This window comes from Symphodus melops (genome assembly GCF_947650265.1).
Source record: "Symphodus melops genome assembly, chromosome: 15".
In the NCBI taxonomy this organism is placed as follows: Eukaryota; Metazoa; Chordata; class Actinopteri; order Labriformes; family Labridae; genus Symphodus; species Symphodus melops.
In genome coordinates this window covers 13983839-14004897 of record NC_136705.1, presented here as the reverse complement: position 1 = coordinate 14004897, position 21059 = coordinate 13983839, and the positions used below count along the sequence as shown (strand labels likewise).

General features: G+C 39.2%; 2 protein-coding genes across 3 annotated transcripts in view; one reads left to right on the top strand and one right to left on the bottom strand.

Moving 5' to 3' along the window:
• Positions 1 to 3085: 3085 nt before the first annotated feature.
• On the top strand, positions 3086 to 14555 carry LOC306836298 (myelin and lymphocyte protein-like; the record flags this gene model as incomplete). Of its 2 annotated transcripts, XM_079363298.1 has the most annotated exons (5): positions 3086 to 3172; positions 7071 to 7235; positions 12830 to 12997; positions 13098 to 13223; positions 14021 to 14555. In XM_079363298.1, 5 exons carry the CDS (start codon positions 3086 to 3088, stop codon positions 14093 to 14095), a joined length of 621 nt encoding a protein of 206 aa, XP_079219424.1. In that variant the 3' UTR covers positions 14096 to 14555. The 2 variants fall into 2 exon arrangements, with proteins under 2 accessions (XP_079219424.1, XP_079219423.1); XM_079363297.1 differs by lacking the exons at positions 12830 to 12997; positions 13098 to 13223; positions 14021 to 14555 and adding exons at positions 8567 to 8728; positions 8858 to 9309.
• Positions 14556 to 16865: 2310 nt separating this feature from the next.
• The window catches only part of mrps5 (mitochondrial ribosomal protein S5), a 95579-nt gene continuing 91385 nt past the window's right edge, over positions 16866 to 21059 (bottom strand). Inside the window, exons 12-14 of the mRNA XM_079362376.1 lie at positions 18537 to 18599; positions 17683 to 17819; positions 16866 to 17498 (exon numbers count right to left, since the gene is read on the bottom strand). Coding sequence (XP_079218502.1) covers positions 17274 to 17498; positions 17683 to 17819; positions 18537 to 18599 — 425 coding nt within the window. The 3' untranslated portion in view covers positions 16866 to 17273. The remainder of the gene's footprint in view (positions 17499 to 17682; positions 17820 to 18536; positions 18600 to 21059) is intronic.

The window sequence follows — 21059 nt, the reverse complement described above, 5'->3', positions numbered from 1 at the left end:
CATTGTGTTCTTTCTGTGGCTCCCATGTTTACTGTTTTGTAAGAATCCTCAGTTACGCCACTCATTGGTTACTGAAGAGGGATTTGGAAGCCTGACGATGGCGGTTGCCATGCTGAAAATGTTCTCATCCTAACTTTCAGTCAACCTGACAACAGGCAAAGAGCTGGAGCTGAGGCCAGTCTTGAGCCTCCTGGCAAACAGCTACAACGCACCCACACTGTCATTCAGGTCAGCCATGAATTCATAATGGATTGAATATTCTTCCCCATTTTGTGCAAGTAAAGAGAACTAATCATACCAATTGAATTATTTTAACCAGACAGTATACATGTTTATTTATTCTGGGAAATCTAGTATTTTTGAATGGGTGTGTATGTGACATCTGGGACTTCTGCACCCAGGTTCAAGCGGATACTTAATGAACGGCAGATTATGGAAACAGCATCATCTCTTTCCTTCTCTTGATTCTGAGTGTTTGAGAGAAAATGTTTGCTTTCATGAGAAGGTTCTGGAAAACCCTTCAGTAATCATATCAGGTTGACTCCAGATAGATTCACTGGTGTTACCGTCCTTTAACTTTGTAGTAAGACAGTTGGGTCACCAAACATGCTTCACTGCCCTTAAGAGCGACCATTTGGATGAACACATTGACTCAGGGTGTGACTGCATCTCCATAAAAAACTGTGTCCAACCTATCCCATCCCATGTAGCGCATGAAAGCTACTCTTAACCAGATGACTCACTGGACAAAATTAAAAGTCCGTGTTGTTTTTTGAAAAGCTAAGTGCATTGCTAGCACAAATAATAAAATACATTTCATGAGTAACCAGTAACTTTGGCTGGATGAGCGCAAATCGAAACCATGACGGTTCTTTTATGAACATCAAATTAGACTAATGCAGTATACAGCTTGAAATCACATACCAGATACTAAAACTGCATCAGAAGATAGAATATTCTTAAGAAGATGACGTCACAGTAACTTCGGCACATACTTGGTTTGGTCATCCTAAACAATAGGTTTTGTTTATGTGCTGAGTTTTAATCTTTTAGCCTGGAAACCAGTATATCGTGATAACACATTTTTAAAAGCGTCTGATGTTCTTTAGTTTCTTTAGTCAACGGACGTAATCCTATTGTTTTTCATGCGTCATAGGCGCATGAAGCATCTTGGGTAACTGCCAGAAAAGTGAGATGACATTTCTTTTTTCTATCGTATAAATTTCATTAATCCCCATGAGGATATGTGTGTAGGAACTTTTTTTTTGTGAGCCACACACATAGGCCCAGAATACAAACAGGACTTATGGACATACATTAATGGGGAGATGTCAGAGGGAGGTGCACACAGAGGGTATCCCTGAGCTGTTGGGGGTTCAGCGCCTTGCTCAAGGGCACCTGGGCAGTGCTTTGGTAGTGAACTGGCACTTCTACAGCAACCAAATTAACCTCAAAGTTTTGGTCCAAACCAGGACCCTCCAGTTCCCAACCCCAAGTCCAGCACAGGCTGAGCTACTGCCACCCCACTGATCAAACATGGTTGACCATCATCAAGTTCATCTCTATGACTTTACTCCATCAGCCATGACATTTGATGTTTCCTTTTATCAACACTAATCATTTGTGATCATGGATTGTGTTAGCAACAAGTCAACACATTGTATTGTGTAAACTGACACAAAACAATTTTTCATGCTTTGTTGTGGTGGTTGACAACCCTTTGTTGATATTAGCTACTCAGTTCATGCTTTTAAGGAGTTTAAGGGAGGCACCTGTGGGCGTTTCCTTTGATGGAATTTGATGGCAAATCCATCCCAAGTAATTCACACCAAACAGCCAATAATCTGTTATTTCCACTGTCTCTGCTGGTTTAATTACCTTCTGGGGAAAAAAAAAAGTAATGCATTTTATTTTCGTCTCTCCAAGTCTCTCTCTTTCACTGTTTGCTCTTTGCTTGTTCTCTTGTTTCATTCAAAACCCATTCATCTATACGAGTGTCTCTGTGTGACATTCCCAATTCTCCTGAGCTGTCCTGATCCATTCGTCTTTGTTGCTCAACCGCAAGTGCACTCTACATTAGCAACACCTAACCGACCCTCTCTCCATCCATTTACTTTGGCCTTAAAGTTAACTTTGCAGGAATGCAGTCCAATGGGTTTCTATACAAACAAATTTGGACACAGAATTAAAAGAACTCTTAAACTCGGACTCATATTTAGCTGATACGGACTTTTAAAACGTCGAGGCAACACTCTTAATTTTGCGTCAAATCAGAAAGTCAAAAAGGTTGCAGGTGCATAAGCCTCAGAAGTCTTTTGATTTAAGTTGACATGGTTACAGTAGTGTTTTATAGTGTTCAGATATCTGAATGGTACCCACAGAAAACTATACAAAACATGATCCACTGAACGAGCTGGTTGGATGTACTTATCAAACTCTTTGTTTTTCCAAGTCACACAATCTACTTTTTTGGCTAACAAAGTCAGAGTTAATGATGTTAACCTGCAAGTCCTTCTAAATTAGTTGCCTCACAATCACTTTTTGTGTGTGTGTGTGTGTGTGTGTGTGTGTGTGTGTGTTTGCATGTGTGTATGTAAACGAGTTTGGAAGGGACACACACAAACACTAAAAACATGAGGGCAGACTCAAACACATTCAAACTGCACACACACACACACACACACACACACACACACACACACACACACACACACACACACACACACACACACACACACACACACACACACACACACACACACACACACACACACACACACACACACACACACACACACACACACACACACACACACACAGAGAGAGAGAGAGAGAGAGAGAACAGAGATCAGAGACATCCTCCTGCTGCACAAACAAAGCTGAAAGGCACCTGTCAAACTGGTATAGTTTCGAGCAGAGGAATAGATGGGTAGGTGGAGTAGATGGAGACTTAAAGGGAGGTGCAGGAGGAGGGAGGAAAGGACAGAAAGACTGCCTTTAAAAAGCAGGTTAAAACAGGATACACATCACATTTAATTGAAATCATTCACGCATACACTCACACACACACACTGTGTTTCGGACTATGGCTTCCACCACTGGGGTTGACGTCCTGCCTTCAGGCGGCAGGATCTTCGTCTCTATTCCTGATATTTTCTACATCCCAGAGTTTGTGAGTTTCTTTTTTTTTTTAAACATCTCCCACTCTTTTACGCTTAAAGCACTACTCCTTTAAGTCCTGGTTTTGAGCTATGCATCTTTAATCTACTTGCCCATGTATGTTGTGGCCTAAAATATGAGCTTTCTTTAACTGTAACCTTCTCGAGCACTTCTTTAAGTCAGCATCATGCAGATTGTTACCTTGTTTCCTTGACCCTACCTCCTCATTTTCTCAATTGAAAGGAGTTTCTGTTTTCGATGAACCTCCGACTAGTTGTGTTGTGTAATTTGTTAGGTATGTGTATCAAACGGAGAAAAAGTATCCATCAAACCAACTTCAATGATGATAGAAGAAGAAAGGTTTGGTCTGGTCTAAAAACATACCAGAATAGATAATTGTTTTATAATATCTGCAGCTCTATTTTATAAACTTGGTTCTGCATATATACATCCTTATGGGCATTTTATCTTCTACTGATTCAACTGCTGCAACTAAACTCGACCTACGATATTGAGTCACATCATCCTAATAAAGGGCATACAACGCTAGCTCTCCACAGGCTACTCTTACTAGCGGCTGACTCAGGATCACAAGGTGTTTGGCAACCAGATTAATATAAATTGACAGTTGTTCCAATGGGGCACCTTGTTTAGGGTCAACACAGAAGTTGCCATAGCATCAGGAAAACTTGAACACGTCACAAAATTGTACAGCGAAAAAAAAGGAAGCTTTTTTTTTAAAAGAAAAAGGTTGAGGTTTTAAAACATTGCATACATGATGTGTGTGCATAATTACTCTAAGCTGCTGACAAACAGCTTGAGACCGTAAAGAGAAAAAGCTGTAATGTAACTATAAAAAACGTTTCTTGTCAAGAGCTAAGAGAAGCTGATCTTGGCTAAATGGCGCTACTGTGAGCATCACTCAAGTCTGCTGAACACATGGATGTTTTTTCCTTTTAAATATATATCTGGGTTATCTGAGGTTACAACATTTGGTAAAGGTAAAAAACTGACAACTTTCCATAGTTTAGGTCATATAGGATTTGCCCTCCTGTTAAGTGAAGCATTCCAAAACTAGTTTCTGTGCAGGGAATTTAAGATTAAATCGGTGTGACACAGGCAGAAAAAAAGCTTAGGTTGCAGATTGAGGTGTAAATCTAAACCAACCATCATCTCGCGCCATTTACTTGCTGCCTTGGGTATTTTTTTCTGGCAGCTCGCCAGTAAACCTTTTCACAAAACAAGCCTCTGGTCAGGTGTGGAAATGTACTGGTTTGCCTTAAGTTACCGCCATCAGTGTTTTTTTGGGGGGAGGAAAGGCAGCTGTGAAGATAAGAGCAACAAAAAGACCCCCGTTTTCATGTTGTTGTTTTTTTGTAGTTTCAAACAATACTCCTCATTACTACATCAGTGCTCATTGTCAATCCATTTACCTCGTAAAGGTCAGTTGCACTGTATGAATCAGTAAAAATGTATCATGCCTTAGGATTGGTTTTAGAGGATTCTGAACATTGTGACATGTTTTGCTATCACTCACACTCAGAAGGATTAATTGAGTGTAACTGTCGTAAATTCAAGCAGAATGGAAAGGTTATAAAGGGATGTTTAAGATATGCAAATAAATAAATCTGGGTTGTTGAGTAGCGGAGATAAGGCTTTCTCAATATTTGCTACATGTACAATTATGTTTGGAGTAAGTGATTCAGTGTTTCTAAGGTAACTGTTGCTTCATATGCTTTTCGAATCTTGGCATCCAAATGTCTGAGTTTTTTGTTTGTTTCAGTAGAGTTAGGGATTTGAATGATAATGTGTTTTTTTCACAAAGGTCAATTTAAGAGAAAGTAATTCACACGAGGGAACTTGAAATACATAAACCACATAAAAGTAAAGACTAAAAGTACGAAGGAATTACATTTCAACTCTGAAGCAAATAATTTGATATAGACGACCATTTTTCTCGGTTTAAGAGCAATACAAAGTATAGTATTGTAAGTATATTTTTTTTCTTTGAGTATGGGGCGGTATTAAAACATGTTTGACTTAAATATGACTTACCGGTAGTTTCCTGGAGTAAACATTTTCAAGGCCTATGTGCTACCTGCAACGACAGGTCTGTTATCCTTTAATTGATTGAAGTGTAAAGTTTATCAAAATAAGAAACTTTATTTATATAGAATTTTCAAAGCAGTGTTACAAAGTGCCTTACAAAATAAAAATAAAATAGACGAAAACGTCTTTTTTTAAATCTAGTATCAGGTAACTGAAGGACCATTTTAAAAAGAGGCACATGAGAACACTGATTGCATAAAAGAAATATCTTGCTTTGTGTCATTTAACTCTTAGTATAATGTAGACATTTTTATTGGAAACCCACGCATCTTAAAGCTTCTAGACATTTTATCTTAATGCAGGGAAAAAAGTGCATGGACATCCTGACATCTTGCGTGTGAAGAGCTTTAAAGTCTGCATCAACTGATACATAAAATGTCCTGCTGCCATAGACAGCTTCTTGAAACGGTTACATAAAATAATTAATCATCAAGAAATATTTGAAGTACCTGCAGGTGTATTGTTTCATTCAGGGTGGGGTGGACTTCTTATGTGGTCAGAGTTAATGTTGGTTTCTGGAATAAAAAAGCACAGTGGCTGTCTTTAATAGTCAGTCCTTCCTGTGTTTGCACAGCTGAGCGAAACCTGCTTCACTCCTCCTCACTCACTCATTTGTGACACAATTTACAGAAATTAGAAGTGGGTCGAATAACTCTTTAACAAACACTTAAAAGTACTATTTTTTTGTTTTTACTATGTATTATTTCCTCAATGGCAAAGGTTTTTAGTTTTTTTTTCTTCCAGCTGTGAGGTAAGTTATAGTCTCTTCATGCTAACCCTTTACCTAGAGGGGTGTGTTTGCTGCTGCAGTTCTATGAGATGTCTTCTCCAGCAGTGAGATGCTTGTTTCATCTGAATGCGTTCACTCCAATCCTTTTCCCTGCACCCCTGATACACTCCTGACACTCAATGGCTACTTAGTAATTGATTGAGCACCTTTATAATCTGCAGCAGATGTGTTCACCTGTTAGAGTAGTAAAAGAGCACAGGTGATAAAAGCATCTGAAATGTAATTAATTGAAGCGTCTCAGTATGCCATGACAGTTTTATATAGTCATCGGTCAAAGCAGAAAAAACACATTTAATCAACTTTAAATTTAGTATTTAGATCAAAGCTTAACATGTACTTCAACAATAAGAAAGTGTTATTGCACAATGAAAGGTAAAAGAGACTTAATGAGTTTTCCTATCACAGTTCTTTAGCCTCTTATCATTGTCTTGTTAAATACCAGAGAGTGTTTGTCAAAGGAGGACAGTGAAATAACATACACCCTAGGTGTACAATATTGCATGCATGAGTGAATGTTTTCATTGGGTAGTCCTTAGGACCAACCTCTACTTGAAAGGCATACATGACTAATTTTCTAAAGAAGTACTCGAAGAAACTTTTTTTCTTTGATGTTTTTCTTCGTAGCCTAACAAATACGAATGTGTTTGGTGACCACAGCAGGTCAACTGGCATAATGTACCTAGATTAATTGAAATGTCAATATCAATCCCTGGAATACAGTCTCTAAGAAAAATCTCTAAAAGCACATAGCTAATCTTTTCTAGTTATAATGCACTAAAAAATGTGCTGAGTTCTCATTTTGCTTCTCAGAATATGTTAGACAAAAATCTGTTATGTTGGTTTAAAGACGCAGAGCTGTAATTGAGCAAATGTGGGTGGTTAAAATCTTTTCTGATGCTTCAGAAATGTAAAAACACAACCAAAAATGCTTCTGAAAACTTTAGGATGACTTTAGGAGACAATACACATGTTGTTGTTACTCACCTTCTGCCTCTCCTGTGTGACCCGACAGGTTTTCGGAGGTTTGGTGTGGATCCTGGTGGCATCGACTCGTATAGTTCCAGAAAACCCTTTGGGATGGGTGATGTTCGTGTCCGTCTTCTGCTTCGTACTGACGACACTCTGGTTCTTCATTTTCCTCTGTGGTGCCAATCAGAGCAGCATCTGGCCCTCCCTGGTGAGACATTCCCTCCAGCTGCCATTAGGCGAACACACGTTTACAGACAACTGTGTCGACTTACAACGACTAAAGACTTTAATCCGGGTAAAGCAGTTAGGCTGTCTTTATCTGACAGTTCCAATATTTGTATAAAAACGTCTCTAAATTCATAAATAAAAAAGTTGGTTGATATCAAAAGAACTGGCCCCTTAACTTACAATTAAACTATTTGTGAATTGCAGTACTTGTTCAAATGAAATGAATGAATGAAACTTAACGTAAATTATTGAACTTCAGAGTTGCTGGTCGACAGTTTTGTTACTGTCACAAGCCGGTCTATATGTGCTGCCCTGTTTTAAGGGATCTGGAAAGCTAAGCTAACTGTGTCTCAGATAAAAGATTGTTAAGCTCCTCGTCGTGGCAAGGAGTTTACTAAACTATTAGTTTAATATGTATAAATATTAAACTAATAAAACAAAAAAGAAAAAAAAAGAAAAACTACAACTGCTGGTGTAATGATTCAAATCAATAAGAGCCTTTTAGAAAGAAGATTACTTTTCTCTGTCTCTTATCAGGCATCCATCAGTTTCAAGTTGAGAGTTTTAAAGTGATAAATATGACTAGTTTAAAGTTTAAAGTGTCATCTGAAGCATATACTTTAAAAACTCTGTCTTTGCAGTACAAACTATATAGTGCACTTCAGTAATGTTTTGATTTAAATTGTAAGTAAAATGTGGATATTTTACCAAGTCTGATATAATTGACAATAAACCATTATTTGGAGAATCGAAACACAGCGTTTTGGTTGATATTTGTAACCACAGTAACTAGTTTACAACTGGCAAGAAGACTCTGGAAAAACACCTTTCCTTTTCCTTTACAGCTCTCTCAGATCTTAGAAAGGTTATTTCTTTGTTGTAGCAATGCTACTTGGCAATAAATCCTATACCGTTGGAAAGCCTGTTTATATTCCTTTAAGTTGTACCATATTTGTAAGGAACATGCATTTGTTGGATGAGCAGCAGAGCTTGTGAGTATGTGGGTTGCATCCATGAAAAACTTGCCAAACCCTTTCTGTTAATGCTGAACAGCTTATTCTGTTGTTGCTATTGACTCTGGTTTTAAGCTTCTGATACCCCAGGCAATGAATCAGGCACCTGTAAGCATTGGTCCTTAATGTATGTGCAATGTTAAGTTGCTGCCACTATTTTGTATTTCATATTCTACTTTTGGCTCCCCACTTTTGCACTCTAGTAAATCATGTTTGTCTAACTCTCCTCCCCTGTTTCTCATCTTCTTCCTCCCTATTTCCTTTCATCTTTATTCTTTGTCTTTTTGTCTCTCTGCAGGATGTTGGTTTCCATTTTGTGGCGGCAGTTTTCTACCTCAGTGCGTTGGTGGATTTGGCCTATATCACCTATCTGAAAGGGGTTTCCCTAAATAGTGGGTCTTCAACAAGTACTATTTTGGCTGAATTTCTCAAGAACTACCGACTGGATATTGCAGCAGTGGTATGTTAAACAGACCATTATATGAATGCACAAACAGACACACACACAAACACCTTTTGTTTTGTAGCACCTTCCTCTTACTACCCCACCTTGACCGTCGTTTCGTGTGTGTGTGTGTTTGTGTTTTAGGTGATGTGCTCTTTGGCCACTCTTCTCTACTTCCTCCATGCCATTTTCTCCGCCATCCGATGGAAGAGGTCTTAACACAATAAAGAACAGGAAGCAGAGAGGATCCTAAATAACCAGCTGATCTTTTATCGGACTAAACACCGAATAACCCTTTCTAAATGTCTTTTTGTATTCACTTAAGAATAACTGGCTTGTGTCTCGTACAATGAATAAACGAGGGGACAACTGTGCTTAGAATAAAGAATAATTTGTCGAAAATTATAACACTTTATACGTCTTTTTATTTGAATTTAATTCAATAGCTAGATATTTTGCTTTCTTTCGATTAAAGGCTCTGGGTGATATGAAAGGCTGTTGCATATGATTTACTGTTTGGATGTACAAAAATAAAAATCCAAGAATGTAAATATTAAATGATTTCAATTTACTTACTTACAGTATATTTATTTAAAATCTATGATATACAATAAATTCATAGTACCTTTATACATTGTGGCTTTTCTGTTTATTTCAGTCCTTTTTGATCAAGAAGGAGACGGATAAGAAAAGTGAAAGTGATTACCAACACATTTCTATACAATTTTAATTGGATCACAGTTTCACAATAACTTTTTTTTGTCCCCATGGAAGATTGTGTGACAGTTGGAGCCTGTTATTTGAATGCTTGCAGTATGTGTCAGTGTGAGAGTATATGTACAGTGAACTGTGGTTCGGTGACTCTGCGTGTTGTAGACCCACTCCTGAATGTGTCTGGACTGCGTCTATCTTTCCTGCCCTCCGTCTGGGTTCGTCCTGGCCTCTGCCTTTTCTCCCTGGATACTTTACTGATACGGACTACTTCCCCGTTGACGGCATTTACAGTATGGAGGCCGCCTTCGCTGGGCTTCAAAAGTCTTCAGAAAACATTAAGTAACGTCACTGAGGCTACATCTATGTTTTACAGATTGCATTTACATCATAGAAAAAAAAATATAAAGTTCCACTAAAATAGTGATACTGAAGAAATAATAAATGAAGTTGTATGGCTCTGCTTAAGTGTCAGAAAGGTGGAAGAGGTTGAAATAAAACATTTTAACCCCTGAAGCCAATCTTTATGTTGAACTGAAGCTCCCATTATAACCCTTGCGTGGAGTATAAATTGAGGCTGCAGGCACTCAGCTAACACAACGAAGGGGTCATCAAGATAGCACAATCTAAAAGTCAGTGGGCTGTAGCCACAGGGAAGAGAAATTCCTCTTCTGGTGGTTTCAAAATCTCTTTACAGGTCACCAGCTCACACAGGTACAGCCTCGGGCACTGAAGGATGGAGGGTGTGTCTGGTTCAAGGAGCTGTTGTGGGTAGGGATAGCAGAACGGGTTTGTCTGCTACCTAAGCTGAGCTATAAGAGGCAGAAACACCTGCTGCTGCTGCTGCTCCGTTAGTTCACAGGAGAGGACAGGTGGCTTCATACTCGGCACCTGGAGAGGGAACAGGCAGAGATGGCTGCGACCACAGCTCAGCCGATGGGGAGTCTTCCCAGCGGGAAGGAGATCTGCACCACAGCCCCAGATCTATTCTATATACCTGAACTGGTGAGTGGACCAAGACAAAACAGTAGACATTGAAGTCTCTTACAAGGATACTTTTCATTTTTTGCTCTATTTTCAGAACTGCTCTGACTTTGTTATTCTTCTAACTTTGATAAAACTGATAAGACGGATTTTTAAAGGCTACAAAACGTGCTTTCATGGTAACAAAGAACCTTGTGTGATGTATATTTCAAAAGTTGATCAGGTTACCCTTTCTTCAAACTGCTGTACGTCACACAATAATTTAAATTAATAAATTATAGCCATTGTAAGAGAGAAAAGGTAATTGGTCAACACAGTACCAATATTGTTTCAGGGCTTTCTTTGGTTATTTAAGTAATTTTTTAACTCGGACATAAAATGTAAATTACACAACGTCATTCTATATAACATGCCGGTCTCTAATAAACAGAACAAGTTTTGTATATTGTCCTTTAAAACTCAGAGTAAATACAACATTTAAGATGGATTAGAAACTTTGAATAATGAGTGCCATGCAAAAGTGTGCATATTGTGGTAAAACAGAGGAAGACGCATATTCCTTACCTGGAGGGAGCAGCTATGTCTCTTCACATCTCACATTTCAGTCACATTGTGTCCCTGGCACTAATCTAAGAAAAAATGCGGCCAACTCTTCTTCTCTTCTGAATGATGACAAAAGATAGAAACTGCTTCAATGACCACTGGAAGAATAACTACCCTGAGAAAGGTATGTTTTTGTCGTTTATGAATACTTATTTTTTTTTCTCAAGGGAAAGGTTGCCTTGCATGTTCCACATTCATTTGTTCACTGATGTCTTGTTTTTACACAGACAGCGGATGGAGGGTTTTTAAAAAATGAAAACTGGATTACATTTAAATGTGTGAAGTTTTGTGTCAGTACACTGGCATTGAGACTTTGCCCAGCATTTACAACTTTATCTCCTTTTTTTTTTGATAGTCCCACCAACACGTAATGTTGGGACAGGGTCATGTTAACCACTCTGTCGTGTAACCTTTTCTTTTTAACAACACTTTGTAAGCATTTAGTACACCAAGGAGACCAAATTCTGTTTTGTTTTTTCAAAAGTAGTACGTTTTTACCATTCTTGCTTCATGTAGGATTTCAGCTGTTAAACAGTTCAGCGCCTCCTTTGCTTGTTTCAACCTTCATAATGCTCCTCACATTTTGAATGGATGTTGTATGAGGACTGGAGAGCACCAACTTTACCACCCTACACCCTTTTTACTCCATGCTTTCATAGTATATGTCCAGAATGTGATTTGATATTGTCTTGCTAAAATAAGCAAGTCCCTCACTGAAGAAGAAGCTGTTTATTTGGCAGCAAATGTTGCTGCCAATATTTATGGGTCAGCATTGATGATGCCTTCACAAATGTTCAGTGTACCCCTTCCATGTGCGCCACAGTGCAATGTAAGATCACTGAAAGTGGCTAATGAGTTTAAGATGTTTGAAAATGATGTTGTGGTATCATTTTTATAGCTGAGAGTTCACACTTTGGTGTTCCATAATACGAGCTCCAGCATCAGCAAATTCAAACCTTACATATGTGCTGAACATTTATTCCCATGTAATCTGACAAACGATCAACCAGACTCTGCTTAGAAGTGCGTGAAAAGGAAACATATAGAGAGATTTTAGAGATGTGGCTGTAATTAAATATTTTACTTTAAACTTTTGATCTTTTCTTTTTTCAGGGAATGCTTGTTTTGTTTTTGTAAGATTATCTCAAATGTTGTAGCTTGTAAATACCTTAAAGTAATTGAAAAATAGATTCATATGAAACATAAATTCAATTCTTCTTTTGCCATTGGTTTTTGATCCATGTATGGCAGTGTTAATCAGCCTGCCTGCAGGTGATGTTGTTACAACAACACAGATGACGTGTTGAGCACTATCCCAAGTTGCAGTAAAAATAATGGTAGTGAAGAAAGCCAAAACAGCAAAAAAAAGCTGACTCTCTGATCTATTCTGGTCACTTTTATCACGGATACACTGTCAAGCGTTTCATCACAACACCATACAGCTCATTGTATATAGTTTTAATAAAGTTGTACAGTTGACGAGTAGTAACTTCCTCAATTGTATATCTGCCTTTGTACTTCTTTTGAGCCATGTCAAAACTGACGGTTAAATCCCGAAGGGACTGCAGCCAAGATCAAATAGGCAGTAAGAAAAAGAAACATGTCAGTTTCATAGATTATCTTGGTGCTTGAGACTGTCTAAAGATCAGAAAGTGTCATAACACTTATGGTGGGGGTACGATATCACATTGTATAGGAAAACTCCCCACAAAAAACATTTTTATGTCACAGATAAAACATTATGAGAAGAAATGGACAAAACAGACTAATATGAAAAAGGTTATTTTTACCCTTAATCCTTCATCTTCATTCCTACAGGTATTTGGTGGTTTGGTTTGGATTCTGGTTGCGGTGACCCATGTGGACCCAATGAACCCTCTGGGCTGGGTGATGTTTGTCTCCGTCTTTTGCTTCGTCATGACCTTCCTCTGGCTGATCATCTTTGCTGCTGGATGCCATAAAAACAGCTCTGGCTGGGCTGCTGCTGTAAGACCTGAGAGAGCAAAACATATGATGGTAGTGATGGGCTAAGTCTTTGTTTTAATTTTTGGTATATTTGTTTGTGTGTGTGTGTGTGTGTGTCCAGGACTTTGCTTACCACTTCTTGGCAGTGATATTCTACCTCAGCGCAAGTGTGGCTTTGTCTACCATAACCTTTCAAAAGAAAAAAGAAGGCAATTTAAAAATCTACAAGATCGACATCGCTGCTGTGGTGAGAACAGATTCAAGGATGTAATTTAAACACGAAAATGTTCATCTGCCTAAGTACTGAAAAAACATACAAACTCTTACAACTCTCTCACAATAAAGAAATATAATGGGCTACCTTTTATAGGATGGTCTTTGTATTTCTGGGGTGGGAAAACTGTTTGTGTCTAAACTTGCCTCCCTGTTGGCCATTATAAAGAATACAGGTTTAAGGCACTCGCATTTGCTCAACTTTTCTAAACCAAAAGCCACACCCATTTGTGACAAACACTTTAGAGCTACATCGAGCAGCAAAACGTGTTTAGCTTAACGTACAAAGATAGGAAAGTGAAAGAAACAGCTAGACTGGCTCTGTTGCTAAACCATCTTATAGCACCTTTGAAGCTCACTTAACGCCATATTTCTTGTTTTATTGACTTACTGAAGAATTGTGCATGGCCAAGAAAAAAGCAGACTGTAGTAGACAAGCTAGCAAGATTAGAAGGTAGCCACAAACAACTTCAGTTAAGTGTGTTTAAGCGGTGTGTTGACAAGGAATTAGGCGAGCTATTACCTTGTTTACTGATGTTCTTCCTACTCTTCATATGGAGAATTGAATTGAATTTAAAGTGTGATTATTAACAGGAACGGAAATATGCTATTTTGTCCAAAAGTTAGATGGTTGGTGAAAGTCGAGGGCAAAATTGAACACCATAGGGCCTAATGAAATGACAAATGGGAAATGTGAAACACCGCAGCTGATACTTCAAAAAGGTGGATTTCTCTTCAATCCTGTGCTTTGTGTTTGTGTGTGTTTCGCAGGTATTCGCTTACTTGACCTTTCTCCTCTACTTCATCCATGCCATCCTCTCCTCCCTTCGATGGAAACACTTCTGAAGCATCGTTTTAACACAGACCTGTTCAGCCAAGAAGTACTTTTTATCCTGTGTGCCCTGCTACGTCAGTGTGAATATGAATGTAAATGACTGTGTGCGAGTCATTAAGAATTCTAGTCAGATTCATCAAAGATGTGAAATGCTATATAAGCCATGTTAAAACATTTAAATGAAAACAATAAAAACTGTGACTGTCATATATCTTTTGTTAAAACCAAGTTACATGCAATCAATATTAATGGTAGAGTGAGGGGCGCATTTTAATAAATTGATTTGTCATCTTTTTTTATAAACTTGTATATCAAAATTTATCATGTATTACTTTACATGATTTACATTACATGTCATTATGTTACTTAATTATCATTAATGTTAAGCCTCACTGGATTTTTTTGATTGTTGAGCATTTTTTATTTTTTATTTTGTTGCAACTTAATGCATTTATTTCATAAAACAAATAAATGAGAACAACAACAACAATACATCTAAATGGTGAGCTGAGTTACTGATGTGAGCAGATTCATGTTGGTGTGATGAGGAATATGTTTGGAGGAAAAGAGAGATTAGACAGAGTTTGAATGGAGATGATGGAAATGGGATGATGATGACGTAAAGGTGAAGGTTCAGGTGGATGTGGACTAACTTGTTAAAGTTGGCCTCACTGCTAACAAGTGTGAAGCTCTTGAATTAACCGGTTATATATTGTTTGTTTAAGAGATACACTGTCAGACATCATGGAAGTCTCACCCACTGTCGAGCAACTCTCACTGATTAAACACAATACAGAAATATCTATTGATGAGCTGTATCTCGTTTGCTGGCAGTTCTCTGCTACGGCCTTCATGCTAAGATTGATTAAACAGGCTTTAAACAGGCTTCAGAGTTTCTCAAGCTCAGGAGACAATGGAGACACGTTTTCCAATCACTGAATGAAGAATAATTCTTATTGATTCAGAGCTGGGCTGAACAGACAAAAATAATTATTCAGACATTTCAATCCGTCTTGGACTATTTCAGTACATTGTGAGCTATGCGTGGTGGTTTATTCCACATGTGCATCTAAACACGCATTAAAGGCCCTTCATATGCTGATGTAACTGTCAGCACGGGGAGACTACTGTGGCAAGAGGGCTAAACACTGTGGAGGAAAGAACATAATTTATTCAACAGAGATGTTGATTTCATGTTCATTATAACACACTGACGAGATTCATTGGGCCAAATTCACTTCACCATCCTTCTATGACCATTACACTAAGGGAGCGCTTTTCTTGCTCTATTTTTTGGATCAACCAATCAGAGCTTTTCTGTCTCTTCCTCTCTCTGAGAATGTTCCTAAATCACTCCAAAGCTTAGATAAATTCTTTTTTTTATTTTTTTATTTAAGCTAAGTTAGGAGCCCTCTGAGTGCATTTTCAGAATCTGTGTGAATACGTGCCCTGGACTAGAGCTCTGTTAGACATTTGGTATTTTTTCTCAAGATTAAAACAAGATAAAATGTAACATTACATTTTCTTTAGCGTTTACTCGCTTAACCAGTGACGCAACATGCTACAATTAAAAACTGAAATGAATTTACTTTGGTTTAATTTTAGTATACTTGCACTGTCCATTTGCTGCTCTGTGTGCTGTTGAATTGCCCCGAGGACAAAGAAACTTTTTATCATTGAATAGAATTTATTCCAGGTTATGAAAGGAACAGTACAAAGCAACAGCATTGTTGCTCTTGCATACCGGTAAGTGCAGTCATGCATGGAACGGTGTGTGCAAATATTTACATTTTCAGTTCAATATTTAAAGTGGATAAGAAGGATAAGAGTCCTGTCACGAATACAATAACTACAGTATCATGCAAAGCTTCATTTTTGAACACTAGTTGTTGTTACAAAGGAAGGTGGGACAATATCGAGGATGCAGGAGGAGGCAGAAAAACTGTAAAGTGAAAAGAAAATGTTGTTTTACAATAGCAATGGAAAGATGCATTAAATCTTGTTGACTCGTATTGGAGTAAAATGCTCAAAGAAGATCAGAAGATTCAGAAGCTTTTACAAGATATTTTTGGGCCAACAGAGAACACCTGGGTCTCCTCCCTGATAAACATTAAATCACAACCTTGCATGTTATAAAATGACCCTGATTAAAGGTAAAGTCCACACCTGTTGTCAGACTATCATTCTGCTCCAGGTAAAGCTTGAACTCATAACTGCACTATTGACTTACACAACACTACATTTTAAGTTCAACACATAAAGCAATCCTGCCACGTGAGCACATTTCTTTAAGTCACTGTAACTGTAGCACAGTGCAATATGAATGTAGCACAATCATTCACATCTTACCTAATATGACTATAGATCCGGTTTCAGCCTTCAAAAATCACACAAAACGTGAAGAAGAATTAAGCTCATTGATGTTATACTATGAAAGCATACACAGCTCCAGTGGTGCAATCAGTTGGCCACGCGGTACTTACAAGACAGTACAGTGTAGAGCAAAGCCGAGGTTGTGAGTTTGAGCGTTACCTGCAGCATATAGTCTTAATATTTCACAACCTCTTCCAACAGGTCATGTACACTGCTTCTGGCAGTAAAGAAAATAGGGGTATTGTTTTTCTAATGTTACTTTGTTTAACTGTCAGGTATAAGAAGTGATAAGTTCTGCTATGTTGAAGAGAAGAGGAAAAAAAACAAAAAATAAATTAAAAAAAAACATTTTGTTTTCAGTTTAACAGTCATGAATTATTATAAATAATTTAGAGACAGAGCGGTACATATCACATTGTTATTTTTATTGTTCTTTAGTAGATACTGTATTTGGAAACGAGTCTTTGCGGAGGTGAAGTAGAACACTCTTTATTCTGAAGTAAGAAGCTCCAGATGTCCGGTACATTTTACTACATGTCAATATTCATCTTTATTTGGTGTATCTGGAGTATAATGTTATCAGTGGACATTTCTGCAGTTTGAGGAATAAACGTTATTCCTCAGCTGAATACACACTTAGAATTGTCCACATGATAACATTTTTAATAAATGTAGTCGTCTGCTTGAGGATAAACTGGTCATTTTTTTCCATTTTATTTTAAACAACGCCAAAAGGGAGACCCTCTGATTCTTGTGGCCTCTGTAAGTCTATTCATCCATCCTGTGGTGCGATCAGGTAATCTGTCCACTCTTATACTACCAGACGGTGTGTTTGACACCTGCCCAAATCGAGCGTTTGGTCCCCTGTGCCGCTCGTACATCGTCCCAGTTCAGCTTCGTGTTGGGGATCTCGTCTTGAGGCTCATGGTCGGCTTGCGCTCCGTCTTTCGGACTAGCAACAACCACGGGCAGCAGGCCTCGCTGCGGCTGGAACTCGACCACGTGAAGTTTCTTATTCTCGGCCAGAGCCTGGTGAGTTTCCTGGAGGAAGACGGGATTGAGGAAAAAGTTGTTAAATCTTAAATGCGTTTGTAGAAAGCCATGAATGTGATTCCGATTGTCCTGTTCCTGAATTCAGAAACCTAGGAACAGTTGTGGCGAATCAAAGTCATTTCTGCACAATGTACCACTTAAGATCCCTCCTACTGCGACTTCATTTCCTCACCTGGGTGGCTAATCCAGTGAAGAGTGCCCTGGTGACGTTGAGCAGATTGACTGATCCGTCCACTTTGCAGTACATGTCCTGAATACCGATCAGCTTGCACAGCGTGATGACGGCCCGGTGACAGCGCAGACCGTAACCTGCAGGGACAAATCAACACATAACTTCACATGAGGAAATCACCAAGTCTGAGCCCTGCAAGGGCAATGTAAAGAGAAGACAATTTAAATGGAGTTTAAAATGACTCTTTAAATATACTGGAGTGTTTTCAAGATATCATGAGAAATAGGAGGATAAAATTTGATTAAGTCTAAAGAAAAATGAAAGACGACAAAATTCTAAAGAAAATTCATTTATGAGTATGTATTTTTTTAATTCTAGGTTTTTCTGGGGGGGAAACACGGTGTAATTTGCAATTAAAAGGTCTCAAAAGAGATCAATTTGTGTATTGAAAGATCAGCTCTTAATCAAGGAGCTTTCACAATAAAATTATTTTTGCGAAAAAATTTCAAGCAAAACCTTAAACGAATTTAAAGTTTATAAACATATGTGTATTGTTAAGAATTCAGAGAGTATTTCCATATTTCAGTCTGTCAAACTTTTCAGTTTGAAGAAGGCCTTCATTTAGTTCAATTAATTAATCATTATTGATGCTCAGCAGGTTAAGAGGTGAACATTTTTTTTCACCTTTTCCCAACATATAGAAAGTGTCTAAGTTTCTTTGAAATGATTTGAAAACAAAGCTGTGAAACATCGAGCTTCCTTCCTTCCTTTTGTCTCTAAGTATTTATGGTCCATCAACTCGAATGTTCTAACCAGCGTCCACAGATCACACGCTTAAAGGAATCAGGACGCACCTTCGTTTTGTTTCCTCATGCGGAGCGTCGTCCTCTTAAACTTGGATTCGATGTCGTGATAAACTGAAGGAGAGAAAAACAGCAGTGACTAATGCACCCTCGCTGGATGTAAAGCAGGAACAAACAGCCGAACGGAGACAAAATAAACGGACAGAATACGCTCAATGTTCATTATCGTTTGTTTCAGTGTGGAGGCGCTTGTGTTTTGTTGTGCATCTCTTCTCCCTCAGGTTTTGTGTTTCTCTACCTGCCCACCAGATGTCCCTCCACATGGCACAGCCCCCCCCCCCTCTCTCTCTGCAGCAGTAGCAGCTGTGGATCATCAGTTATTCAGACACACAAACCCTGAGTGGGAGCTGCCGGCCGCTGAATGAGGAATGAGAAAAGTCTTTGGCTTTGGGGCTAAAATGTGATGTTCCTTTAATCATCTTGCTGGCTGCTTTTCCTGCATCTTCTAGACATCCAGTTAGAATGTGAAAGTCTTCATGAATGAAGTTTTGTGTCTGAATGCAGCGCCAACCACAAAGGAAGGTGCTAGAAAAGAGAGCGTTTAAGAAAAGGGGGTGGATGAGTGAAGAAAAGCATGAAATGAAATATTACTTTTTGTGCAAAGCAAATTCGTCTAAAATGCGTAATACACACACACACACACACACACACACACACACACACACACACACACACACACACACACACACACACACACACACACACACACACACACACACACACACACACACACACACACACACACACACACACACACACACACACACACACACACACGCACACGCACACGCACACACACGCACACGCACACGCACACGCACACACTGCAGGGGGAGCTGAACATTTGCTGTGTCTGCAGGAGGTCCAGGTTCATTTGGAAGAGTGTGTTCATCCTTTGTGTGATGAGTGACTCAGAGATCCAAACAGCGTCAAAGTCAAAGCACGTTGAAAAAAAGAAATAATAAAAAAACTGAAACAGATTTGTTTGGTGTTTTTTTTCTGTCAAATAAAAAGGTCCAAAGATGAGGCTGCATTCATTTTATCTTCATATTAGATCGACTTTTCATCCCTGAAGCTTCCTTTATATTCAGCAGCCAACAACAACTGGAAGCTAAGCTGAGCTCAAACAGCTGCCAGACATGAGCGATTCTCAAACGTACAAACCTGCAGCCTCCCCTATTGTCCCCCCCCCAGTATTTAGCAGATGTGTTTCTCCATCACCATGACACGTGTAGTGGCCAAGACCACCAGATGTCTGACGTCCGGACCAACACATCAAACAGTTGTTGAAGACAAACTCTTAATCATTCAGTGGAAGGGCTCCCAGATCTGGACTCCAATCAGAACCACGAATGTTAGTGGCCTGCAGAAAAAAAACAAACTGAAAATGTGCGTCTAGGCTTCCCTTTGTGAAATCTCCCCGACTGTGAGCGTGACGCATGGGTGGAAAAGTCGCAATTTGTTCCTTTTCTGAAAAACAGTTATGAGCCAATCTTTGTATTAATGTTCCAAGTGTTAGTCAGATACACGTTCACACAATAATGCATTCATTTTAATACTTCTGTAAACGTGTGGACTGGAGAGGTGTGATGTTTTCCGGTCGGGATCATTGTAATGACAGACACACTCGAGCGTGGCTGCTTGGCTGCACGCGCACCGAGCGCTGATACGGCACGCTGCAAAGAATTCATCTCCAATGGTTTGGACGACCGCAGTGAACGCAGCGAGGGCCCACGGCGGCTTCGTTCAAGGCAACAGAACTCCCGTTTTAAAAAGTTCCATGTGAGGAGATTTCAGGAAACACAAGAGAGCGCAGCAAGCAGCAAGCAGCTGCACACGACGGGAAAATACATTGTTTGTAGTTGTGTGCTTTGTTTTCAAAGACCAAACAGCGGACATCGCTCTCTCTCTGGTCCACTGCAGAGTATTAAGTCAATTGGAGGTGATTTTTTTTTCTTCCAGAGACCCCAAACACGTTGCTTTTGAGGTGTGTGTGTGTGTGGGGGGGGGGGGGGGGGGATATAACCCTTGTTAGGAGTAAAACATCCAATCATATTGCTGCAGATGGTCCCGTAGTGAGAGCTGTAAAAGGACGTGAACCTGCAAAAATGTAATATACCAAAACTGGGAGGACAGACAGCCCAACACACACACACACACACACACACACACACACACACACACACACACACACACACACACACACACACACACACACACACACACACACACACACACACACACACACACACACACACACACACACACACACACACACACACACACACACACACACACACACACACACACACACACACACACACACACACACACACACACACACACACACACACACACACACACACACACACACCTCAACTGGTGTCAGGCCATAAAAGGAAGCTAACTTTCTCATCTGTTGGGCGCAGTCGAGGCTGATGACTCACACACGTTAACGTCTCTGGCTTTGCTCTCCAGCAGCAGAGGAAGCCAAACAAGGCTTTACGATGGGAA